The following is a 19,232-nucleotide window of genomic DNA, read 5'->3' as shown; positions in this document are numbered from 1 at the left end:
GACACTTACTGAAAGAAAGGGTGGTTCTATAGACACTTACTGAAAGAAAGGGTGGTTCTATAGACACTTACTGAAAGAAAGGGTGGTTCTATAGACACTTACTGAAAGAAAGGGTGGTTCTATAGACACTTGCTGAAAGAACGGGTGATACAAGGGACCCTTTCTCAAAGAAAGGGAGCTTCTATAGACCCTTTCTGAAAGAAAGGCTGCATCTATAGAGCTTTTTGAAAGAAAGGGTTCTTCTATAGAACCTTTCTGAAAGAAGGCGTGCTGCTATTTCTTTCAGAAAGGGTGCTTCTATCTCTTTCAGAAAGGGTGCTCCTTTGAACCCTCTTAAAGAAAGGCTGCTTCAATATACCCTTTCCGAAAAAAAGGGTGGTTCTATAGACCCTTTCCGAAAGAAAGGGTGGTTCTTTAGACCCTTTCTGAAAGAAAGGGTGCTCTTTTAAAACCACTCTAAAAAAGGGTTCTTCTACTTCTTACTGAAAGAACGGGTGACCCTTTCTGATACAAAGGGAGCTTCTATAGACCCTTTCTGAAAGAAAGGGTGCTTCTACATAACCATCAGAAAGAAAGGGTTCTTCTATAGAGCTTCTATATACCCTTTCTAAAAGAAAGGGTGCTCCTTTAAAACCACTCTGAAAAAAGGGTTCTTCTACTTCTTACTGAAAGAACATGTGACCCTTTCTGATACAAAGGGAGCTTCTATATGACCATCAGAAAAAAGGGTTCTTCTTTAGACCCTTTCTGAAAGAAAAGGTGGTTCTATAGACCCTTTCCGACAGAAAGGGTGGTTCTATAGACAATTACTGAGAGAACGGGTGATTCCATGGACCCTTTCTGAAAGAAAGGGTGCTTCTGTATACCCTTTCTCAAATAAAGGGTACTTCTGTACACCCTTTCTCAAATAAAGGGTACTTCTGTACACCCTTTCTTAAAGAAAGGGTGCTTCTATAGACCCTTTCTGAAAGAAAGTTTGCTTCTATATACCGTTTCGGAAAGAAATGGTGCTTCTGTAGTCACTATCTTAAAGAAAAGGTGCTTCTGTAGTCATTTTCTGAAAGAAAGGGTGCCTCTATAGACCCTTTCTCAAAGAAATGGTGCTTCTGTAGTCACTTTCTGAAAGAAAGGGTGCTTCTGTAGTCACTTTCTGAAGGAAAGGGGGCTTCTGTAGTCACTTTCTGAAGGAAAGGGGGCTTCTATAGATCCTTTCTGAAAGAAAGAGTGCTTCTATAGACCCGTTTTGAAAGAAAGAGTGCTTCTAAAGTCCCTTTCGGAAAGAAAGGGTGCTTCTGTAGTCACTTTCTGAAGGAAAGGGGGCTTCTGTAGTCACTTTCTGAAGGAAAGGGGGCTTCTATAGATCCTTTCTGAAAGAAAGAGTGCTTCTATAGACCCGTTTTGAAAGAAAGAGTGCTTCTATAGTCCCTTTCGGAAAGAAAGGCTACTTCTGTAGTCACGTTCTGAAGGAAAGGGGCTTCTGTAGTCACTTTCTGAAGGAAAGGAGGCTTCTATAGATCCTTTCTGAAAGAAAGAGTGCTTCTATAGACCCGTTTAGAAAGAAAGAGTGCTTCTATAGTCCCTTTCGGAAAGAAAGGGTGCTTCTATAGACCATTTCTGAAGGAAAGGGTGATTCTATACACTCTTTCTATACACCCTCGGAGTCGACTCTGGAGTCGTGAAAGAAGCCGATTTCAGAGTGGGAGACGGAATCGATCGAAAAATGGCTCGACTCCGAAACCCTGGTGGAAGCACCCTTTCTTTAAAAAAGGATGTATAGTGTTTTTTAAAGGAAGGGTGCTTCTACACACTCTTTCGTAAAGAAAGAGTGCTTTTATCGACCTTTTCTGATAAAAAGGGTGATTTATAAAGCCTTTCTGAAAGAAAGGATGCTTCTATAGACCCGTTCTAAAACCTGACCAAAATCAAGCAGTTCTTCTCCTGAACTTGAACTTATGTTTTCGATTCAAAACTATAAAAGACTGAGCTATGAGATTTCTAAAAGAGGTCGTGAAGCAGGTCGCTATGCCAAATTCAGGATGGGTCCTCAGATCTTTGCTCTGGGACCGACGAAATACAGGAACCAAAGTATGTATACGTATACCCCTTTCATTTCCCTACACTTTCCTATAAATTTTCTCCTAACTGAGCACGTAACACCGGCCTTCCTGCTCCGCCTCCTTTTCCTATGCGCCGGGTCCAGCAGATTATGTGTGTCCAGGTTGCGCAAAGCGGATCACTAGAAGAGTATACTCTTGATGTACAATAGATGCCACTGAAGGATACACTTCAGATGCTCGGGCATAAGGGTACGAGAGTTTACTTCCACTTATTTGTGCTCATCCTGTACCAATCCTGTTTCAATTCTCCCACCCAACACACCCCCCCTCTCCACCCAAAACCAAATTGCACAAATTTCCCAAAATCCTGCATGTACTCAAATACTCTTCCCTATCCATGACTCCCTGATATACAGACCAGTCCCAATAAATACTACAGATCCACACCTAGAAATCCAGGGTCTAACTATAACAATAGGTGAGAAAGAAATCAACATACTAAATCTATATATCTATCCACATAGCCGAACAGGTTGATATCCCCAATTTCTGTCCCATAAACGAGAACCATCCCACTCGAATAACTGCATCATATCGCAGTTCACCGGACGTCACACCACCTGTCACTTGGACATATCCCTGAACGCAGACCATCTCACGTTAAAAATCAGTCGGTCAGAGCCACATATACCCTCTGAAGACACAACCTTCACAAACTTTAATAAGGCAGACTGGACAAATTTCCTCCAAACCACTGAAGATGAATTCTCCATCTTACCACTCCCAACATCTGGCCCAGCGAAGGAAAAGGCCTTCTAACAAGTGCTTCTGCGTGCCTGCAAGAGTTACATACCTACGGGTAGGATTAAAAAGATACGGTCAAACGTTCCGGCAGAAGCCTCCAAACTCGCAGATCCTATACGGAAAGTAAACCCAGCTGATGCAAGGATCCAACCCCTCAGCAAGGAGATCGAAAGGTTGATGTCCGCCCATAAAAGAGATCTATGGCTCAAACACCTTGATGAATCAGATCTCGGCTCCAAAGAGCTGTGGAAAACCATTAAAAACCCTATCAAGTGCCAGGCGCACTGATAGTGTAGCCATAACCTTTGGGGACAGGACATCTAAACGGGGACCCTGCCACCATTACACTAGGAGATGTTATGTGAACAATCAAATTAAGAACTGTACCACAATTGGCCCAGATGGACTGGCAACAAAAATGTTAAAACATATAGCACCCAACGATGCCTCATACATTCAACCTATGTCTCAACACACTGGAAATCCCAGATATGTAGAAAATAGGGAAGATAGTCCCTGTCCCCAAGCCTGGGAAACCAGCAAACAGCTCATACAGGCCAATTATCTCACTGTCACCAGTAGCCAAGATACTAGAGGCAATAATCCTACCCAAGTTTTCCGATCACCAACACGGATTCCGAGCAGGAAGAAGTACGGTCACTGCCCTTAGCGAAGTTACCTTTAGTATAACGGAATGACTCAATAGCAAATGACCCCACAAGCGTACAATCCTTGTGGCACTGGATAGTGTCATACGCCGATGACTGCTCAGTTATGTCAACTGGCAGAGACGTTAAGGCACCAGGGACCAATCTCAACAATTAACTCCCCCTATCTCAACAATTAACTTCCAAAAGAAACCTCCAACTCTCGACCCCCAAATCTACAACAGCAATCTTAACATCATGGACAAACGAAGTGAACCTACACCTAAGTATACACATTGATAATCAAATCATCTCAACAGCAAACAACCCCAAAATTCAAGGTGTCACGTTTGGCAATCTGCAATACATTTGCAAACATGCTGAGATTAGAGCTGAGATTGTGGCGAAACGCAACAAAATTCTCTAGGCATTTACCGGTAGCACTTGTGGAATGAATAAAGAAACAATCCTCACCGCCTACAAAGCCATTGGGCGCCCCCTAATGGACTATGCTGCACCAATATGGGTCCGAAGCATCAGCGATACGCAGTAAACATGCCAAAACCCAAACCACCCCAACCAACTTAGCTCCAAAAAACCACCAAGCGAGAGGACCACGCCCATAAGGCAAGACTACCGCACTGGACTTAAAAACACCCCCCACATACTCCCTGACCCCAACCCGAAGACATTGAACTGGCCATGCAGCGGGTCCATACAGAGATGGTACAAAACTACACTTCATTATACACAAGCTGTATATATATATTTGCCCAAAATGCGGAGATACCCCCCACATCACGAGAAACCTCTTTGCATGTCCTGCAAACCCGACTAACCTTACACCAGAATCCTTATGGACTTTCTTTCTTTCTTGGACTTCTTTCGCTTGGACTTTCTTTCTCCCACACACTAGGTTACATACTACACCTGTAGGGGCTATAACAACAAATTCTTGGTTTTCTAGTGATATCCAACAGCAGTTTGGACTACGGATACGTTTATATATTATCAATGTTGATTATGAATTTTACGGAGAATATAATTTGTTTGATAGGCTGCCGAACAATTTAAGGTTTGCATTACAATAATATGCGGTGGATTGTTTTAACGAAACTCCCAAACAATTTTGTAGCCAGTTGGAAGCCAGTGAATATATTGGATATGCCTTTATGCTCTTCCTTATGTCCCATGGAAAGTCGGGCAATGTAATTTACACAAGTGATGGTGAATTGCGTCTTTTCGAGCAGATTATTGCACTCCTGGAGGCCAATGAGTCGTTGGCAAATGTTGAAAAGTTATTTGTGGGAATCTTTTGTCGTGGCCAGATTGATTATGCACAGGGTACCTATGGGGATTTGCAAAGCTTTATGCTTTGCACTCACTGTCCCATTCAGTTAAGAGATCGCACCACTTTAATGTTTAGTGTTCCCGATGGTGTGGTCTCACCACGCCACCCAGAATCCGGTAGTCCATTTATGGAACAATTTTGTAAACAACTTCGTTTCATCGTGGAAATACGCAAGTTCCATCAAAAGATGGACCAAGGTTTGCAGTGTGAAGGGGGCTATTATCATGATGTTCCCAAATGTACCGACATTTTAATGGGTAATCCTTATATTGATCACAACTTCTCTAGGTCACATATCGAGGCTAACGAAATGATTGCCTTGATAAATAAGTTAAGAGAAGATTTCCCCAAATTATTAGATCAATGCGAGAACGGGAAGAAGAAGGTGATGGTGGCAGCCAAAATAATCACCCCAGTTCTCTGTTCTATATATTTGGAAGTGTAAAAAAGGTCAAGGACAGCAGCAACCTAAATAAATACTATTTTATTGAGAAGTATTTTGGCAAAGAATTGGATGAGGATTGAGGCGATGGCGGATAAAAAACAAAGGGAGATAAAAGGAAAAATATACATGTTATTTGTAAAATTCTAATTGTTCCATTCGCACTTCAAAATGTTCCATTTTCATAAAAAAAATATTTATATTAAAATTAAAACTTACTAAAATTCAGTATTGTAATATTTGTATATATAAAATATTGTCTATATTAATAAATTTTTTGTAGTAGACTTCAATTTTATTTAGTTTGAACTGGTCTTCTAAAATAGAACCGCCTGTGGGTCGTTAAGAAATTGCATAAAATTATTCACTTTTCTTGGTCAATGGGTCCCTGAAAAAAATCTTTAAAAAATTCACCTATTCCGATCATTGGGTCACCGAAAAGTTGCCTTAAAAATCCACATTTATTGCAGGACGGGTCCTTGAAAAAAATTCTTTAAAAATCCACATTTATTGCAGGACGGGTCCTTGAAAAAAATTATTTTTAAAAATCCAAATTTATTGCAGAATCAGTCCTCGAAAAAATTCTTTAAAACCCCACATTTATTGCAGGACGGGTAATTGAAAAAAAATCTTTAAAAAATCCACGTATATTTTTCGATGGGTGGTAGAAAAAATTCTTAAAAAGATCCACGCTTATTGTTGAAGGGGTGGTTGGAAATTTTTCTTTCAAAAATCCTCGTTTTTTTGTTGGATGGGTGGTTGAAACAATTTCTTTAAAAAATCCACGCCTTTGGTTGGATGAGTGGTTGGAAATTTTTCTTTAAAAAATCCTCGTTTTTTGTTGGATGGGTGGTTGAAACAATTTCGTTAAAAAGTCCAAGCCTTTGGTTGGATGAGTGGTTGAAAAATATCCTTTAAAAAGTCATATTATATTGTTGGATGGGTGGTTGAAAAAAATTCTTTAAAAAATCCACGCTTATTGTTGGATGAGTTTTTAAAACATTCTTTAAAAAATCCATGTCTATTGTCCATGTCCACCACAAGTTGTATTGAAGTAAAATGGAATAATTAGTTTCCTTTCGTGTATGAAGAAGACTTACAGCCTGTTCATGTATGTCGAACGAAAGGTTTTTTGCGTGGAAAAAATCATTTTCTGTTCATGTAAACGCCTTCGAAACGAAAATCTGTGCGACCGATAAGCCATACGAAATAACACGTAAACGTACACTTTTCCATTAAATTTGGGTTTATGTATTTCGAAAGGACTGTCTCTTATAGAAAGATAATATCAAAATCACTCACTTGCTTTGTAGCTGCCGAGTAGAACGTAAACTCGCGAATAACACCGAAAATCTTAAAACTAATTTGTGCAACAAAGTTTTGAAACAAAATAAAAATTTTATAGACGCGTTTTGATGGCGGTTTCATTCATTATTTTGAAGAAATCAATAAAATAAAATAATTCAAAATACCAACACATTTTATTTTTCAAACAAAACACTTAACTTTGTACCGCGCTTTGTGTGCTAGGCTAAGAAGTTTCCGAACTGCCCTCGTATTGAGGCCACACCAGCGTACATTAAAATACTTTAAATAACATTTCCAATCATTTCGTTTCGCATTTTCCAGAGGAACAATACAAAATGAAACATAACCCACGTTGGCCGAGCTCGCTGTTTAGTTTTGTTTTGTTTACATTCGTGAGTGCGAACAAAACGAAAAGCAAAAAGTACTCAACTCCACAAGAGCAGATAGAAAACGGATTAGTACTAAACACATGTGAATAAATCAAAAACGTTTGGTGGTTGATAAAATTCACTGTGGTATGCTGATGCTAACTTATAGGGTTGTTAAGCAGTCACATGTGTGTGTGTGTGTGTGTGTCTGAGTGTGTCATTGACAATACCCACGGCAAACGTTTCCCAAAAATACTTATTGTTTCGGTTGTGAATGAAACAACTCGGCAAAGCATAGCCGAAGTTACATTTCAGCAATCGTACGGTTTCCATCTTTATACCCTACACCACTATGTGGGGAGGGTATTATAAGTTGGTTTTGGCCAAAAAGTTTGTAACGCATCGAAATAATGGTCTCAGACCCATACTTATATATACCAAAATGAATGTCTCGACGAGCTGAGTCGATCTGGCTATGTGTGTCCGTCCGTCAGTCCGTCCGTCCGTCCGTCCGTCTGTCCGTCTGTCCATCTAAACCTTGTAATCACGCTACAGGTCGCAATTTTGATTGGATCGTCACGAAATTTTGCATGTTGATAGGGGTCCCGGAGGGGAAGAAGCCTATTGATTTTGGTGATGGTCGGATAATATTGAGGGGTCGGAAAGGGCAAAAAACTTAGGTGGATAAAATGACAACGTTTTTTTCCAAATCTCAGCTTCTATATGGGGTATATCAAAAGCAAAACCCGGAAATGAAAGTAGAAAATATCACCTTTCTAATGATGTAAAGCAGGTGCTCGTAGGTGATCAAACAACGAAGATATTACAATAGTAGCAAATAAAACCCCAATTTTCATTTTTGCGATTTTAATTATATTGACGAATATCACAGCTTTGGTTGGGGACTTTCCAAAAGCAAAGTCTGACTCTGAAAGTAGAAGATCCCGTCTTTACAATGATGTAAACTAGGTCGTCGTAGGTAACCAAATAACGGAGTTATCGCAATAGTCGGTAATACATCCCATTTTTCTATTTTTTTGGAAATCACGCTACAGGTCGCAATTTGGATCGAATCGTCACGAAAGTTTGAGGGTTAATGGGGGTCTCATAGATGAAGAAGCCTATTGATTTTGGTGATGGTCGGATAATTATTAGGGGTCGGACTGGGCAAACACTTATTTGGAGAAAAGTCAACATTTTATTTTAAAGCCAATATCTCTGTTTCTTTAAGAGGTACATCAAAAGCAAGACCTGGCAAGGAAAGTAGAAAATATCACCTTTACAACGATGTAAAAGGTTGTCGTAGGTGGTCAAATAGCAGAGATATGGCAATAGTCGATAATGCTTCCCATTTTCCGATTTTTTGTAATCACGCTACAGGGGGTCCCAAAGAGAAAGAAGCCTATTGATTTTGATGATGGTCGGATAATATTCAGGGGTCTGAATGGGCAAACACTTATTTGGGGAAAGGTCAACGTTTTATTTCAAAGCCAATATCTCTGTTTCTTTAAGAGGTATATCTAAAGCAAAACCTGGCAAGGAAAGTAGAAAATATCACCTTTACAAGGATGTAAAGCAGGTTGTCGTAGGTGGTCAAATAGCAGAGATATGGCAATAGTAGATAACGCATCCCATTTTCCGATTTTTTTATAATCACGCTACAGGTCGCAATTTTGATCGGATCGTCACGAATTTTTTGAGAGTTGATGCGGGTCCCGCACAGGAAGAAGCCTATTTAGTTTGGTGATGGTCGGATAATATTCAGGAGTCGGACTAAGCGAAAAGCTTATGTGGAGAAAAGTCAACGTTTTTTATGCGAATATCTCCGCTTCTGGTTGGAGTATTCCAAAAGGAATACCCGTCAATGGAAGAAGAAAATACCTCGTTTATATTGATGCAAAGTATGTTGGCGTAAGTGAGCAAACCGAGATATTGCAAAATTCAGTAATATACAAAATATTTCCATTTTTTGTAATCACGTTACAAGTTGGAATTTTGATCGGATAGTGACAAAATTTTTGGCGGTAGATGGGGGCCACACAGAGGTAGAAGCCTATTGATTTTGGTGATAGTCGGATAATATGTAGGGGTCTGAATTGGGAAAAGCTCATTTGGAGACAAATTCAAAGTTTTATTCTTTGTGAATATATCGGCTTCTAGTAGAGGTATTCCAACGGCAAAGCCTGTCAATGGAAGAAGAAAATATTACTTTTACATTGGTGTAAAGCAGGTTGGCGAAGGTGGTCAAACAAGGGAGATACCACAATAGTCGGTAATGCATCCAATTCTTCCATTTTTTGCAATCAAGCTACAGGTCGTAATTTTAATCGGATGGTCACGAAATTTTGGTTGCTTATGGGGGTCCCAGAGAGAAAGAGACATATTATTTTTGGTGGTAGTCGGATTATATTCCCTAAAAGAAATGTTTACCAGTGAAAAGCTTATGCACATGGGGTAGTGGTGTAGGGTATCACATGGTCGGCCCCGTCCCGACTGTAGCCTTTGCTCACTTGTTTTACATTGAAAAGTTTGTGTTTTTGTTTTGGTTGTGAGAATGAAACGATTCAGAGAAGCTGAAAAGTTTGTCTCTTTTTGTGATTGGTACGGGAATCGTTTGGTTTGTTTCCGTTCATTGGGCCACACCGTTCAAAATACCGAAAATCGGGAGGTACCGTTTTATGGGGGCTATATGAAGGTGTGGACCGATACCGATAAAATTCTGGGGGAATGTTTTATAGCCCTAAAGAAGACTTCGTACCAAATTTCAGCAATTTTGGTGGGATAATGAAGCTAAAACCTTAAAAACACCGAAAATCTGGAGGTACCGTTCTATGGTTTCTATATCAAAACGTGGACCGATATATCCCATTTTCAATACCAACCATTCTGCAAGTAATAAAAACGTCTGTACCAAATTTTGACTCTCTATCTTTAAAATTGCGAGCTGTATCTTGATTTCAACAGACGGACGGACGGACGGACAGACGGACATGGTCAAATCGACATAGAATATTTCTCCGACGAATATTTCGATGTGTTACAAACGGAATGCCAAATTTAATTATACCCTCCATATGGTGGAAAGTATAAAAATGTCGTTAAAAAATCCACGTTTATTGTTGTTTGAAAAAATGTCTTTTAAAAATCCACGTTTATTGTTGGTTGAAAAAAATTCTTTAAAAAATCCAAGTTTATAGTTGGATGGGTGGTTGAAAAAAATTCTTTAAAAAATCCACGATTTTTGTTGAATGGGTGTTTGAAAAAAGTTCTTTAAAAAAATTACGTTTATTGTTGGATGGGTGTTTGAAAAAAATTCTTTAAAAATCCACGTTTATTGTTGGATGGGTGGTTGAAAAAAATTCTTTAAAAAATCCACGTTTATTGTTGGATGGGTGTTTGAAAAAAATTCTTTAAAAAATCCACGTTTATTGTTGGATGGGTGTTTGAAAAAAATTCTTTAAAATATCCAAGTTTATAGTTGGATGGGTGGTTGAAAAAAATTCTTTAAAAAATCCACGTTTATAGTTGGATGGGTGGTTGAAAAAAATTCTTTAAAAATCCACGTTTATAGTTGGATGGGTGGTTGACAAAAATTCTTTAAAAAATCCACGTTTATTGTTGGATGTGTGGTTGAAAAAATTCTTTAAAAAATCCACGTTTATAGTTGGATGGGTGGTTGAAAAAAAATTCTTTAAAAAATCCACGTTTATAATTGGATGGGTGGTTGAAAAAAATTCTTAAAAAAATCCACGTTTATAGTTGGATGGGTGGTTGACAAAAATTCTTTAAAAAATCCACGTTTATTGTTGGATGGGTGTTTGAAAAAAATTCTTTAAAAAATCCACGTTTATTGTTGGATGGGTGTTTGAAAAAAATTCTTTAAAAAATCCACGTTTATTGTTGGATGGGTGTTTGAAAAAAATTCTTTAAAAAATCCACGTTTATTGTTGGATGGGTGTTTGAAAAAAATTCTTTTAAAAATCCACGTTTATAGTTGGATGGGTGGTTGAAAAAAATTCTTTAAAAATCCACGTTTATAGTTGGATGGGTGGTTGACAAAAATTCTTTAAAAAATCCACGTTTATTGTTGGATGTGTGGTTGAAAAAATTCTTTAAAAAATCCACGTTTATAGTTGGATGGGTGGTTGAAAAAAATTCTTTAAAAAATCCACGTTTATAGCTGGATGGGTGGTTGAAAAAAATTCTTTAAAAAATCCACGTTTATAGCTGGATGGGTGGTTGAAAAAAATTCTTTAAAAAATCCACGTTTATAGCTGGATGGGTGGTTGAAAAAAATTCTTAAAAAAATCCACGTTTATTGTTGGATGGGTGGTTGAAAAAATTCTTTAAAAAATCCACGTTTATAGTTGGATGGGTGGTTGAAAAAAATTCTTTAAAAATCCACGTTTATAGTTGGATGGGTGGTTGACAAAAATTCTTTAAAAAATCCACGTTTATAGTTGGATGGGTGGTTGAAAAAAATTCTTAAAAAAATCCACGTTTATAGTTGGATGGGTGGTTGACAAAAATTCTTTAAAAAATCCACGTTTATTGTTGGATGTGTGGTTGAAAAAATTCTTTAAAAAATCCACGTTTATAGCTGGATGGGTGGTTGAAAAAAATTCTTTAAAAAATCCACGTTTATAATTGGATGGGTGGTTGAAAAAAATTCTTAAAAAAATCCACGTTTATTGTTGGATGGGTGGTTGAAAAAAATTCTTTAAAAAATTCACGTTTATTGTTGGATGGGTGGTTGAAAAATGTCTTTAAAAAATCCACGTTTATTGTTGGATGGGTGGTTGAAAAAATTTCTTTAAAAAATCCGCGTTTATTGTTGGATGGGTGGTTGAAAAATGTCTTTAAAAAATCCACGTTTATTGTTGGTTGAAAAAATGTCTTTAAAAAATCCACGTTTATTGTTGGTTGAAAAAATGTCTTTAAAAAATCCACGTTTATTGTTGTTTGAGAAAATGTCTTTAAAAAATCCACGTTTATGGTTGGTTGAAAAAAATTCTTTAAAAAATCCACGTTTATAGTTGGATGGGTGGTTGAAAAAATTATTTAAAAAATCCACGTTTATAGTTGGATGGGTGGTTGAAAAAAATTCTTTAAAAAATCCACGTTTATAGTTGGATGGGTGGTTGAAAAAAATTCTTTAAAAAATCCACGTTTATAGTTGGATGGGTGGTTGAAAAAAATTCTTTAAAAAATCCACGTTTATAGTTGGATGGGTGGTTGAAAAAAATTCTTTAAAAAATCCACGTTTATAGTTGGAAGGGTGGTTGAAAAAAATTCTTTAAAAAATCCACGCTTATTGTTGGATGGGTGGTTGAAAAAATTTCTTTAAAAAATCCACGTTTAAATTAGGATGGGTGGTTGAAAAATGTTCTTTAAAAAATCCACGTTTAAATTAGGATGGGTGGTTGAAAAAATTTCTTTAAAAAAATCCAGGTTTATTATTGGTTGGGTGGTAGAAAAAAATTTCTTATAAAATCCACGTTTTTTAAAGGATGGTTGGTTGAACATTTTTTTTTAAAAAACCAACATTTATTGTTGGATGGGTGGTTAAAAAAATTTCTTTAAAAAATCTACGTTTATTGCTAAATGGGTGGTTGGAAAATTCTTTAAAAAAAATCCAAGTTTACTGTAGGATGGGTGGTTGAAAAAATTTCTTTAAAAAATCCACGGGTGGTTGCAAAATTTCTTTAAACAATTTACCTTTATTGTTGGATGGGTGGTTGAAAAAATTTCTTTAAAAAAATCCACGTTTATTGCTAAATGGGTGGTTGGCAAAATTTTTTAAAAAAATCCACGTTTACTGTAGGATCGGTGGTTAAAAAAATTCTTTAAAAAATCAACGGGTGGTTGAAAAATTTCTTTTTTAAAAAAAAAAAATTAAAAACAATTTCGTCAATAAGCAAAACTTACTCTCATAAAGTTCATTGCTCTGTTTCCATTAAGAGAAAACTGCTGCATTGTTAGAGGTTAGCGGGGAGTACTGTAAGCCGGTGATGAACATGACAAACGAGATAAACATTCAGTTGCCTGACCAGATTCAAGCAGTAAGGTACTTCTCAGGTAATCTTTGTTTTCTTTGTTCCATAAATTGAACGCCCACAAAGAAGTTTAAAAAAGAAATATTTTCGGTACGACATGAACTGGACTAAACTTTTTATTATTTATTTCAGTTTATTATCACTGTAGATGTCCCCCAGTGAACAGAGAGTTCTCCTCCTGAACTTGAATTTCTGAAATTAATTCAAAAGTATAAGAAGACCACTATGTCACAAACCCCTTGCAGGGACATTCAACAGGAGTTTGGGCTACGGATACGTTTACATGTTCTCAATTGTGATGAAGAATTTTACAAGCCAATTCAACGATCGGAAAGTCCGGCGGACTATATGAAAGTTGCATTACCATTGGGATTCTATGCAGTGGATTACTTTGCCGAAACTCAACAACAAATTTATAACCGATTGGAAACCGGTGAATATATTGGATATGCCAGTCTCTTGATACTATTAAATAGTCCAGTCAAAGGTCTAGAAGGAATGCTGCAGAAAGTTATCACGAAGTTACGGGAAAATCCATTTTTACGTTACAAAACAAAATTGATTCTACTGAATTATGATTTACACAATAATTTTGTATTTAGTCGAGAATGTTTTGAACATCTTAAGACCCACTCACCGGAAGGTATTTCAAGTGCAAACTTAGAAGTCGGTGGTGGTGGAGGAGCTAATCCCAATAATACTCTACTTTGGCAATATTTCCAAAATAAGGATGTCTATCATTCAGGCAACCTATTGCGCCTATTAAACGAAATTGCCGTTAATCCCCGCAAATCACTTTGGGAATTGAACACAAAATCCAGTCGATTTGAATATGTTCTCTATGGTTCTTCTTCGAATGCTGATAATTATTTTTATAGTATAAATCCGGCATTGGCCATTATTATAAATAATTATTATTTCACCAGCGCCAAAAGAGTTCGCCAAGGCAGTGAAGCGGATATGCGCCGCTTAATAAAAGAACTGAAAATTGCCCAAATACCATTTATAGTTATACAAGATTGTTCCCGTCAGGAATATTTACGGATTTTGGAATACATAAAACACTGTAATTTCCATCCGTTGAAAACCTTTATGCTCTTCTTTATGTCACATGGAGATTCGGGCAATGTAATTTACACAAGTGATGGTCAATTGCATCTTTTCGAGCAGATTATTGCACCCCTGGAGGCCAATGAGTCGCTGGCAAATGTTGAAAAATTAGTTGTGGGTAATTTTTGTCGTGGCCGCATTGATTATGAATATGCTACCTACAGGGATTTGAAAAGTATAAAGGACACACAGTGCCACATCCAGTTAAGAGATCGCACCACTTTAATGTTTAGTGTTCCCGATGGTGTGGCCTCACCACGGCACCCACAAACCGGCAGTCCATTTATGGAAATATTTTGTGAAACTTTTCGTTCCATTGATCACAATGAAGATCTGCGCAAGGTCCATCAAGTATTGGAACAACGTTTGCATAGTGGTGGCGGCTATTATGATGGAGTTCCCAAATGTTCCGACATTGTAATGGGTAATCCTAATATTAATCATAACTTTCTCAGATCACGTTACGAAGCAGACGAAATGATTGCCTTGATACAGAAGTTAAGAGAAGATTTTCCCAAATTATTAGATCAAGGTGGAGACGAAGAAGCAGCAGCAGTCGAAGAAGGTGATGGCCGACAAAATCAGCATCCCAAGTCTCTGTTCTATATATGTGGAGCTGTAAAGAAGGTCATGGAGAGCAGCAACCTAAATAAGCATTATTTTATTGAGAAATATTTTGGCAAAGAATTGGATGAGGATTAAAGTGATGACAGATTAAAAATGAAGGGAGTTAAGGGGAAAAATAGTAATGTTCACCAATGCCACGGACCCCTTCATACAGAAATAAACCCTCCATTATTTACAAATAATATAAATTCTAGAATTTTAATTTTTAATGACTATTTAATATATTTTAGTTTTAAATTAAAATTCATTATTGCAAGTATAAATATATTTGTTTATGTGTAAAATTTTGTATTGTTAATAAAGATTTTGTTGCAGCTTTCAAAATATTTTTATATATTGTTTTTTTCCGATTTCATGATGAGGATTGGCCTTCTATAGCTAAATATTTTGGTCTTCAATGGCATAATTTTTTCTAGAAAAAACCATCCTCAGGCAACTGAGGAAATTTTTTCTATAGAAAAAACCATCCCCAGGGCAACTGAGGAAATTTTTTCTTTAGAAATAACCATCCTCAAATCAACTGAGGAAATTTTTTCTATAGAAAAAACCATCCTCAGAGCAACTGAGAAAATTTTGTCTATAGAATAAACCATCCTCAGGGCAACTGAGGAAATTTTTTCTATAGAAAAAAAAATTGAAAAACCATCCTCAGAGCAACTGAGGAAATATTTTCTTTGAGGAAAAACCATCCTCAGAGCAACTGAGGAAATTTTTTCTATAGAAAAAACCATCCTCAGGGACCTGATGAAATTTTTTCTATAGAAAAAACCATCCTCAGGGACCTGAGGAAATTTTTCTATAGAAAAAACCATCCTCAGGGACCTGAGGAATTTTTTTCTATAGAAAAAACCATCCTCAGAGCAACTGAGGAAATATTTTCTTTGAGGATAAACCATCGTCAGAGCAACTGAGGAAATTGTTTCTATAGAAAAAACCATCAGACCAACTGAGGAAATTTTTTCTATAGAAAAAACCATCCTCATTGCAACTGAGGAAATGTTTTCTATAGAAAAAACCATCCTCAGAGAACTGAGGAAATTTTTTTCTATAGAAAAAACCATCCTCAGAGCAACTGAGGAAATTTTTTCTATAGAAAAAACCATCCTCAGAACAACTGAGAAAATTTTGTCTATAGAAAAAACCATCCTCAGGGCAACTGAGGAAATTTTTTCTATAGAAAAAAACCATCCTCAGGTACCTGAGGAATTTTTTTCTATAGAAAAAACCATCCTCAGAGCAACTGAGGAAATTTTTTCTATAGAAAAACCATACTCAGAGAAAATGAGGAAATTTTTTCTATACAAAAAACCCATCCTCAGGGACCTGAGGAAATTTTTTCTATAGAAAAAACCATCCTCAGGGACCTGAGGAAATTTTTTCTATAGAAAAAACCATCCTCAGGGACCTGAGGAAATTTTTTCTATAGAAAAAACCATCCTCAGGGACCTGAGGAAATTTTTTCTATAGAAAAAACCATCCTCAGGGACCTGAGGAAATTTTTTCTATAGAAAAAACCATCCTCAGGGACCTGAGGAAATTTTTGCTATAGAAAAAACCATCCTCAGGGACCTGAGGAAATTTTTTCTATAGAAAATACCATCCTCATGGCTACTGAGGAAATCTTTTCTATAGAAAAACCATCCTCAGAGCAACTGAGGAATTTTTTTCTATAGAAAAACCATCCTCAGAGCAACTGAGGAATTTTTTTCTATAGAAAAACCATCCTCAGAGCAACTGAGGAAATTTTTTCTATAGAAAAAACCATCCTCAGGGACCTGAGGAAATTTTTTCTATAGAAAAAACCATCCTCAGGGACCTGAGGAAATTTTTTCTATAGAAAAAACCATCCTCAGGGACCTGAGGAAATTTTTTCTATAGAAAAAACCATCCTCAGGGACCTGAGGAAATTTTTTCTATAGAAAAAACCATCCTTAGGGACCTGAGGAAATTTTTTCTATAGAAAAAACCATCCTCAGGGACCTGAGGAAATTTTTTCTATAGAAAAAAACATCCTCAGGGACCTGAGGAAATTTTTTCTATAGAAAAAACCATCCTCAGTGCAACTGAGGAAATTTTTTCCATAGAAAAAACCATCCTCAAGGACCTGAGGAAATTTCTCTGAGGATGGTTTTTTCTATAGAAAAAAAACATCCTCAGAGCAACTGAGGAAATTTTTTCTATAGAAAAAACCATTCTCAGGGACCTGAGGAAATTTTTTCTATTGAAAAAACCATCCTCAGGGACGTGAGGAAATTTTTTCTATAGAAAAAAAGCATCCTCAGAGCAACTGAGCAAATTTTTTCTATAGAAAAACCATACTCAGAGAAAATGAGGAAATGTTTTCTATAAAAAAAATTAGGGACCTGAGGAAATTTTTTCTATAGAAAAAACCATCAGACCAACTGAGGAAATGTTTTCTAAAGAAAAAACCATCAGAGCAACTGAGGAAATTTTTTCTATAGAAAAAATCATCCTCAGGGACGTGAGGAAATTTTTTGTATAGAAAAAAACCATCCTTAGGGACCTGAGGATATTTTTTCTTTAGAAAAAACATCCTCAGAGGAACTGAGGAAATATTTTCTATAGAAAAAAAAACATCCTCAGAGCAACTGAGGAAATTTTTTCTATAGAAAACACCATCCTCAAAGCAACTTAGGAAATTTTTTCTATAGAAAAAACCATCCTCATAGCAAATGAGGAAATTTTTTCTATAGAAAAAACCATCCTCATAGCAAATGAGGAAATTTTTTCTATAGAAAAAACTATCCTCAGAGCAACTGAGGAAATTTTTTCTATAGAAAAAAACATCCTGAGGGCAACTGAGCAATTTTTTTTCTAAAAAAAAACTATTCTCATCGACCTGAGGAATTTTTTTCTAATTAAAAAACCATCCTCAAGCACTTAAGCAAATTTTTTATAGAAAAAAAACATCTATTTGTAGACTTCTGATAGAGATTCTTTTTCTAGAATGTAACGTCATTCTATTTATAGAAATCATCTTAAAGGTCTTTTATTTATTATAGACCTCCTAAAGCCATTCTGTTTATAAAGGGACTCCTGAAGGCCTTCTAATTGTCATTTTTTCTTTCTTTCTTTGTCTCAGAAGGGGTCTATAGAAGCACCCTTCGTCTCAGAAGGGGTCTATAGAAGCACCCTTTGTCTCAGAAGGGGTCTATAGAAGCACCCTTTGTCTCAGAAGGGTTCTATAGAAGCACCCTTTGTCTCAGAAGGGGTCTATAGAAGCACCCTTTGTCTCAGAAGGGGTCTATAGAAGCACCCTTTGTCTCAGAAGGGGTCTATAGAAGCACCCTTTGTCTCAGAAGGGGTCTATAGAAGCACCCTTTGTCTCAGAAGGGGTCTATTGAAGCACCCTTTGTCTCAGAAGGGGTCTATAGAAGCACCCTTTGTCTCAGAAGGGGCCTATAGAAGCAATCTTTGTCTCAGAAGGGGTCTATAGAAGCACCCTTTCTCTCAGAAGGGGTCTATAGAAGCAATCTTTGTCTCAGAAGGGGTCTATAGAAGCACCCTTTGTTTTAGAAGGGGTCTATAGAAGCACCCTTTGTTTTAGAAGGGGTCTACAGAAGCACCCTTTGTCTCAGAACCGGTCAATAGAAGCACCCTTTGTCTCAGAACGGGTCTATAGAAGCACCCTTTGTCTTAGAACGGGTCTATAGAAGCACCCTTTGTCTCAGAACGGGTCTATAGAAGCACCCTTTGTCTCAGAACGGGTCTATAGAAGAACCTTTGTCTCAGAACGGGTCTATAGAAGCACCCTTTGTTTTAGAAGGGGTCTATAGAGGCACCCTTTGTTTTAGAAGGGGTCTATAGAGGCACCCTTTGTTTTAGAAGGGGTCTATAGAAGCACCCTTTGTCTCAGAAGGGGTCTATAGAAGCACCCTTTGTCTCAGAAGGGGTCTATAGAAGCACCCTTTGTCTCAGAAGGGGTCTATAGAAGCACCCTTTGTCTCAGAAGGGGTCTATAGAAGCACCCTTTGTCTCAGAAGGGGTCTATAGAAGCACCCTTTGTCTCAGAAGGGGTCTATAGAAGCACCCTTTGTCTCATAACGGGTCTATAGAAGCACCCTTTGTCTCAGAAGGGGTCTATAGAAGCACCCTTTGTCTCAGAAGGGGTTTATAGAAGCACCCTTTGTCTCAGAAGGGGTCTATAGAAGCACCGTTTGTCTCAGAAGGGGTCTATAGAAGCACCCTTTGTCTCAGAAGGGGTCTATAGAAGCACCCTTTGTCTCAGAAGGGGTCTATAGAAGCACCCTTTGTCTCAGAAGGGGTCTATAGAAGCACCGTTTGTCTCAGAAGGGGTCTATAGAAGCACCCTTTGTCTCAGAAGGGGTCTATAGAAGCACCCTTTGTCTCAGAAGGGGTCTATAGAAGCACCCTTTGTCTCAGAAGGGGTCTATAGAAGCACCCTTTGTCTCAGAAGGGGTCTATAGAAGCACCCTTTGTC

At 37.4% G+C, this 19,232-nt stretch overlaps 2 protein-coding genes across 2 annotated transcripts; both read left to right on the top strand.

The window, feature by feature from the left end:
- Window positions 1-1,850: 1,850 nt before the first annotated feature.
- LOC141401928 (uncharacterized) lies at window positions 1,851-5,594 on the top strand. The gene is made up of 2 exons (XM_073982497.1): window positions 1,851-2,085; window positions 2,582-5,594. Exon 2 carries the CDS (start codon window positions 4,681-4,683, stop codon window positions 5,302-5,304), a length of 624 nt encoding a protein of 207 aa, XP_073838598.1. The 5' UTR covers window positions 1,851-2,085; window positions 2,582-4,680; the 3' UTR covers window positions 5,305-5,594.
- A 6,660-nt stretch (window positions 5,595-12,254) lies between these two features.
- On the top strand, window positions 12,255-15,096 carry LOC141401927 (uncharacterized). Its single transcript, XM_073982496.1, has 2 exons — window positions 12,255-13,055; window positions 13,166-15,096. Exon 2 carries the CDS (start codon window positions 13,259-13,261, stop codon window positions 14,843-14,845), a length of 1,587 nt encoding a protein of 528 aa, XP_073838597.1. The 5' UTR covers window positions 12,255-13,055; window positions 13,166-13,258; the 3' UTR covers window positions 14,846-15,096.
- Window positions 15,097-19,232: the final 4,136 nt, after the last annotated feature.

Source organism: Musca autumnalis, unplaced genomic scaffold, assembly GCF_047663935.1.
Source record: "Musca autumnalis isolate F117 unplaced genomic scaffold, ASM4766393v1 scaffold_4, whole genome shotgun sequence".
NCBI lineage: Eukaryota > Metazoa > Arthropoda > Insecta > Diptera > Muscidae > Musca > Musca autumnalis.
Note: the sequence above shows the minus strand (reverse complement) of the source record. Positions and strands in the feature narration are given on the sequence as shown.

Bases quoted from the DNA above. Each gene is read 5' to 3' on its own strand.
- LOC141401928 (XM_073982497.1), top strand. From the start codon at position 4,681: ATGCTCTTCCTTATGTCCCATGGAAAGTCGGGCAATGTAATTTACACA.
- LOC141401927 (XM_073982496.1), top strand. From the start codon at position 13,259: ATGTCACAAACCCCTTGCAGGGACATTCAACAGGAGTTTGGGCTACGG.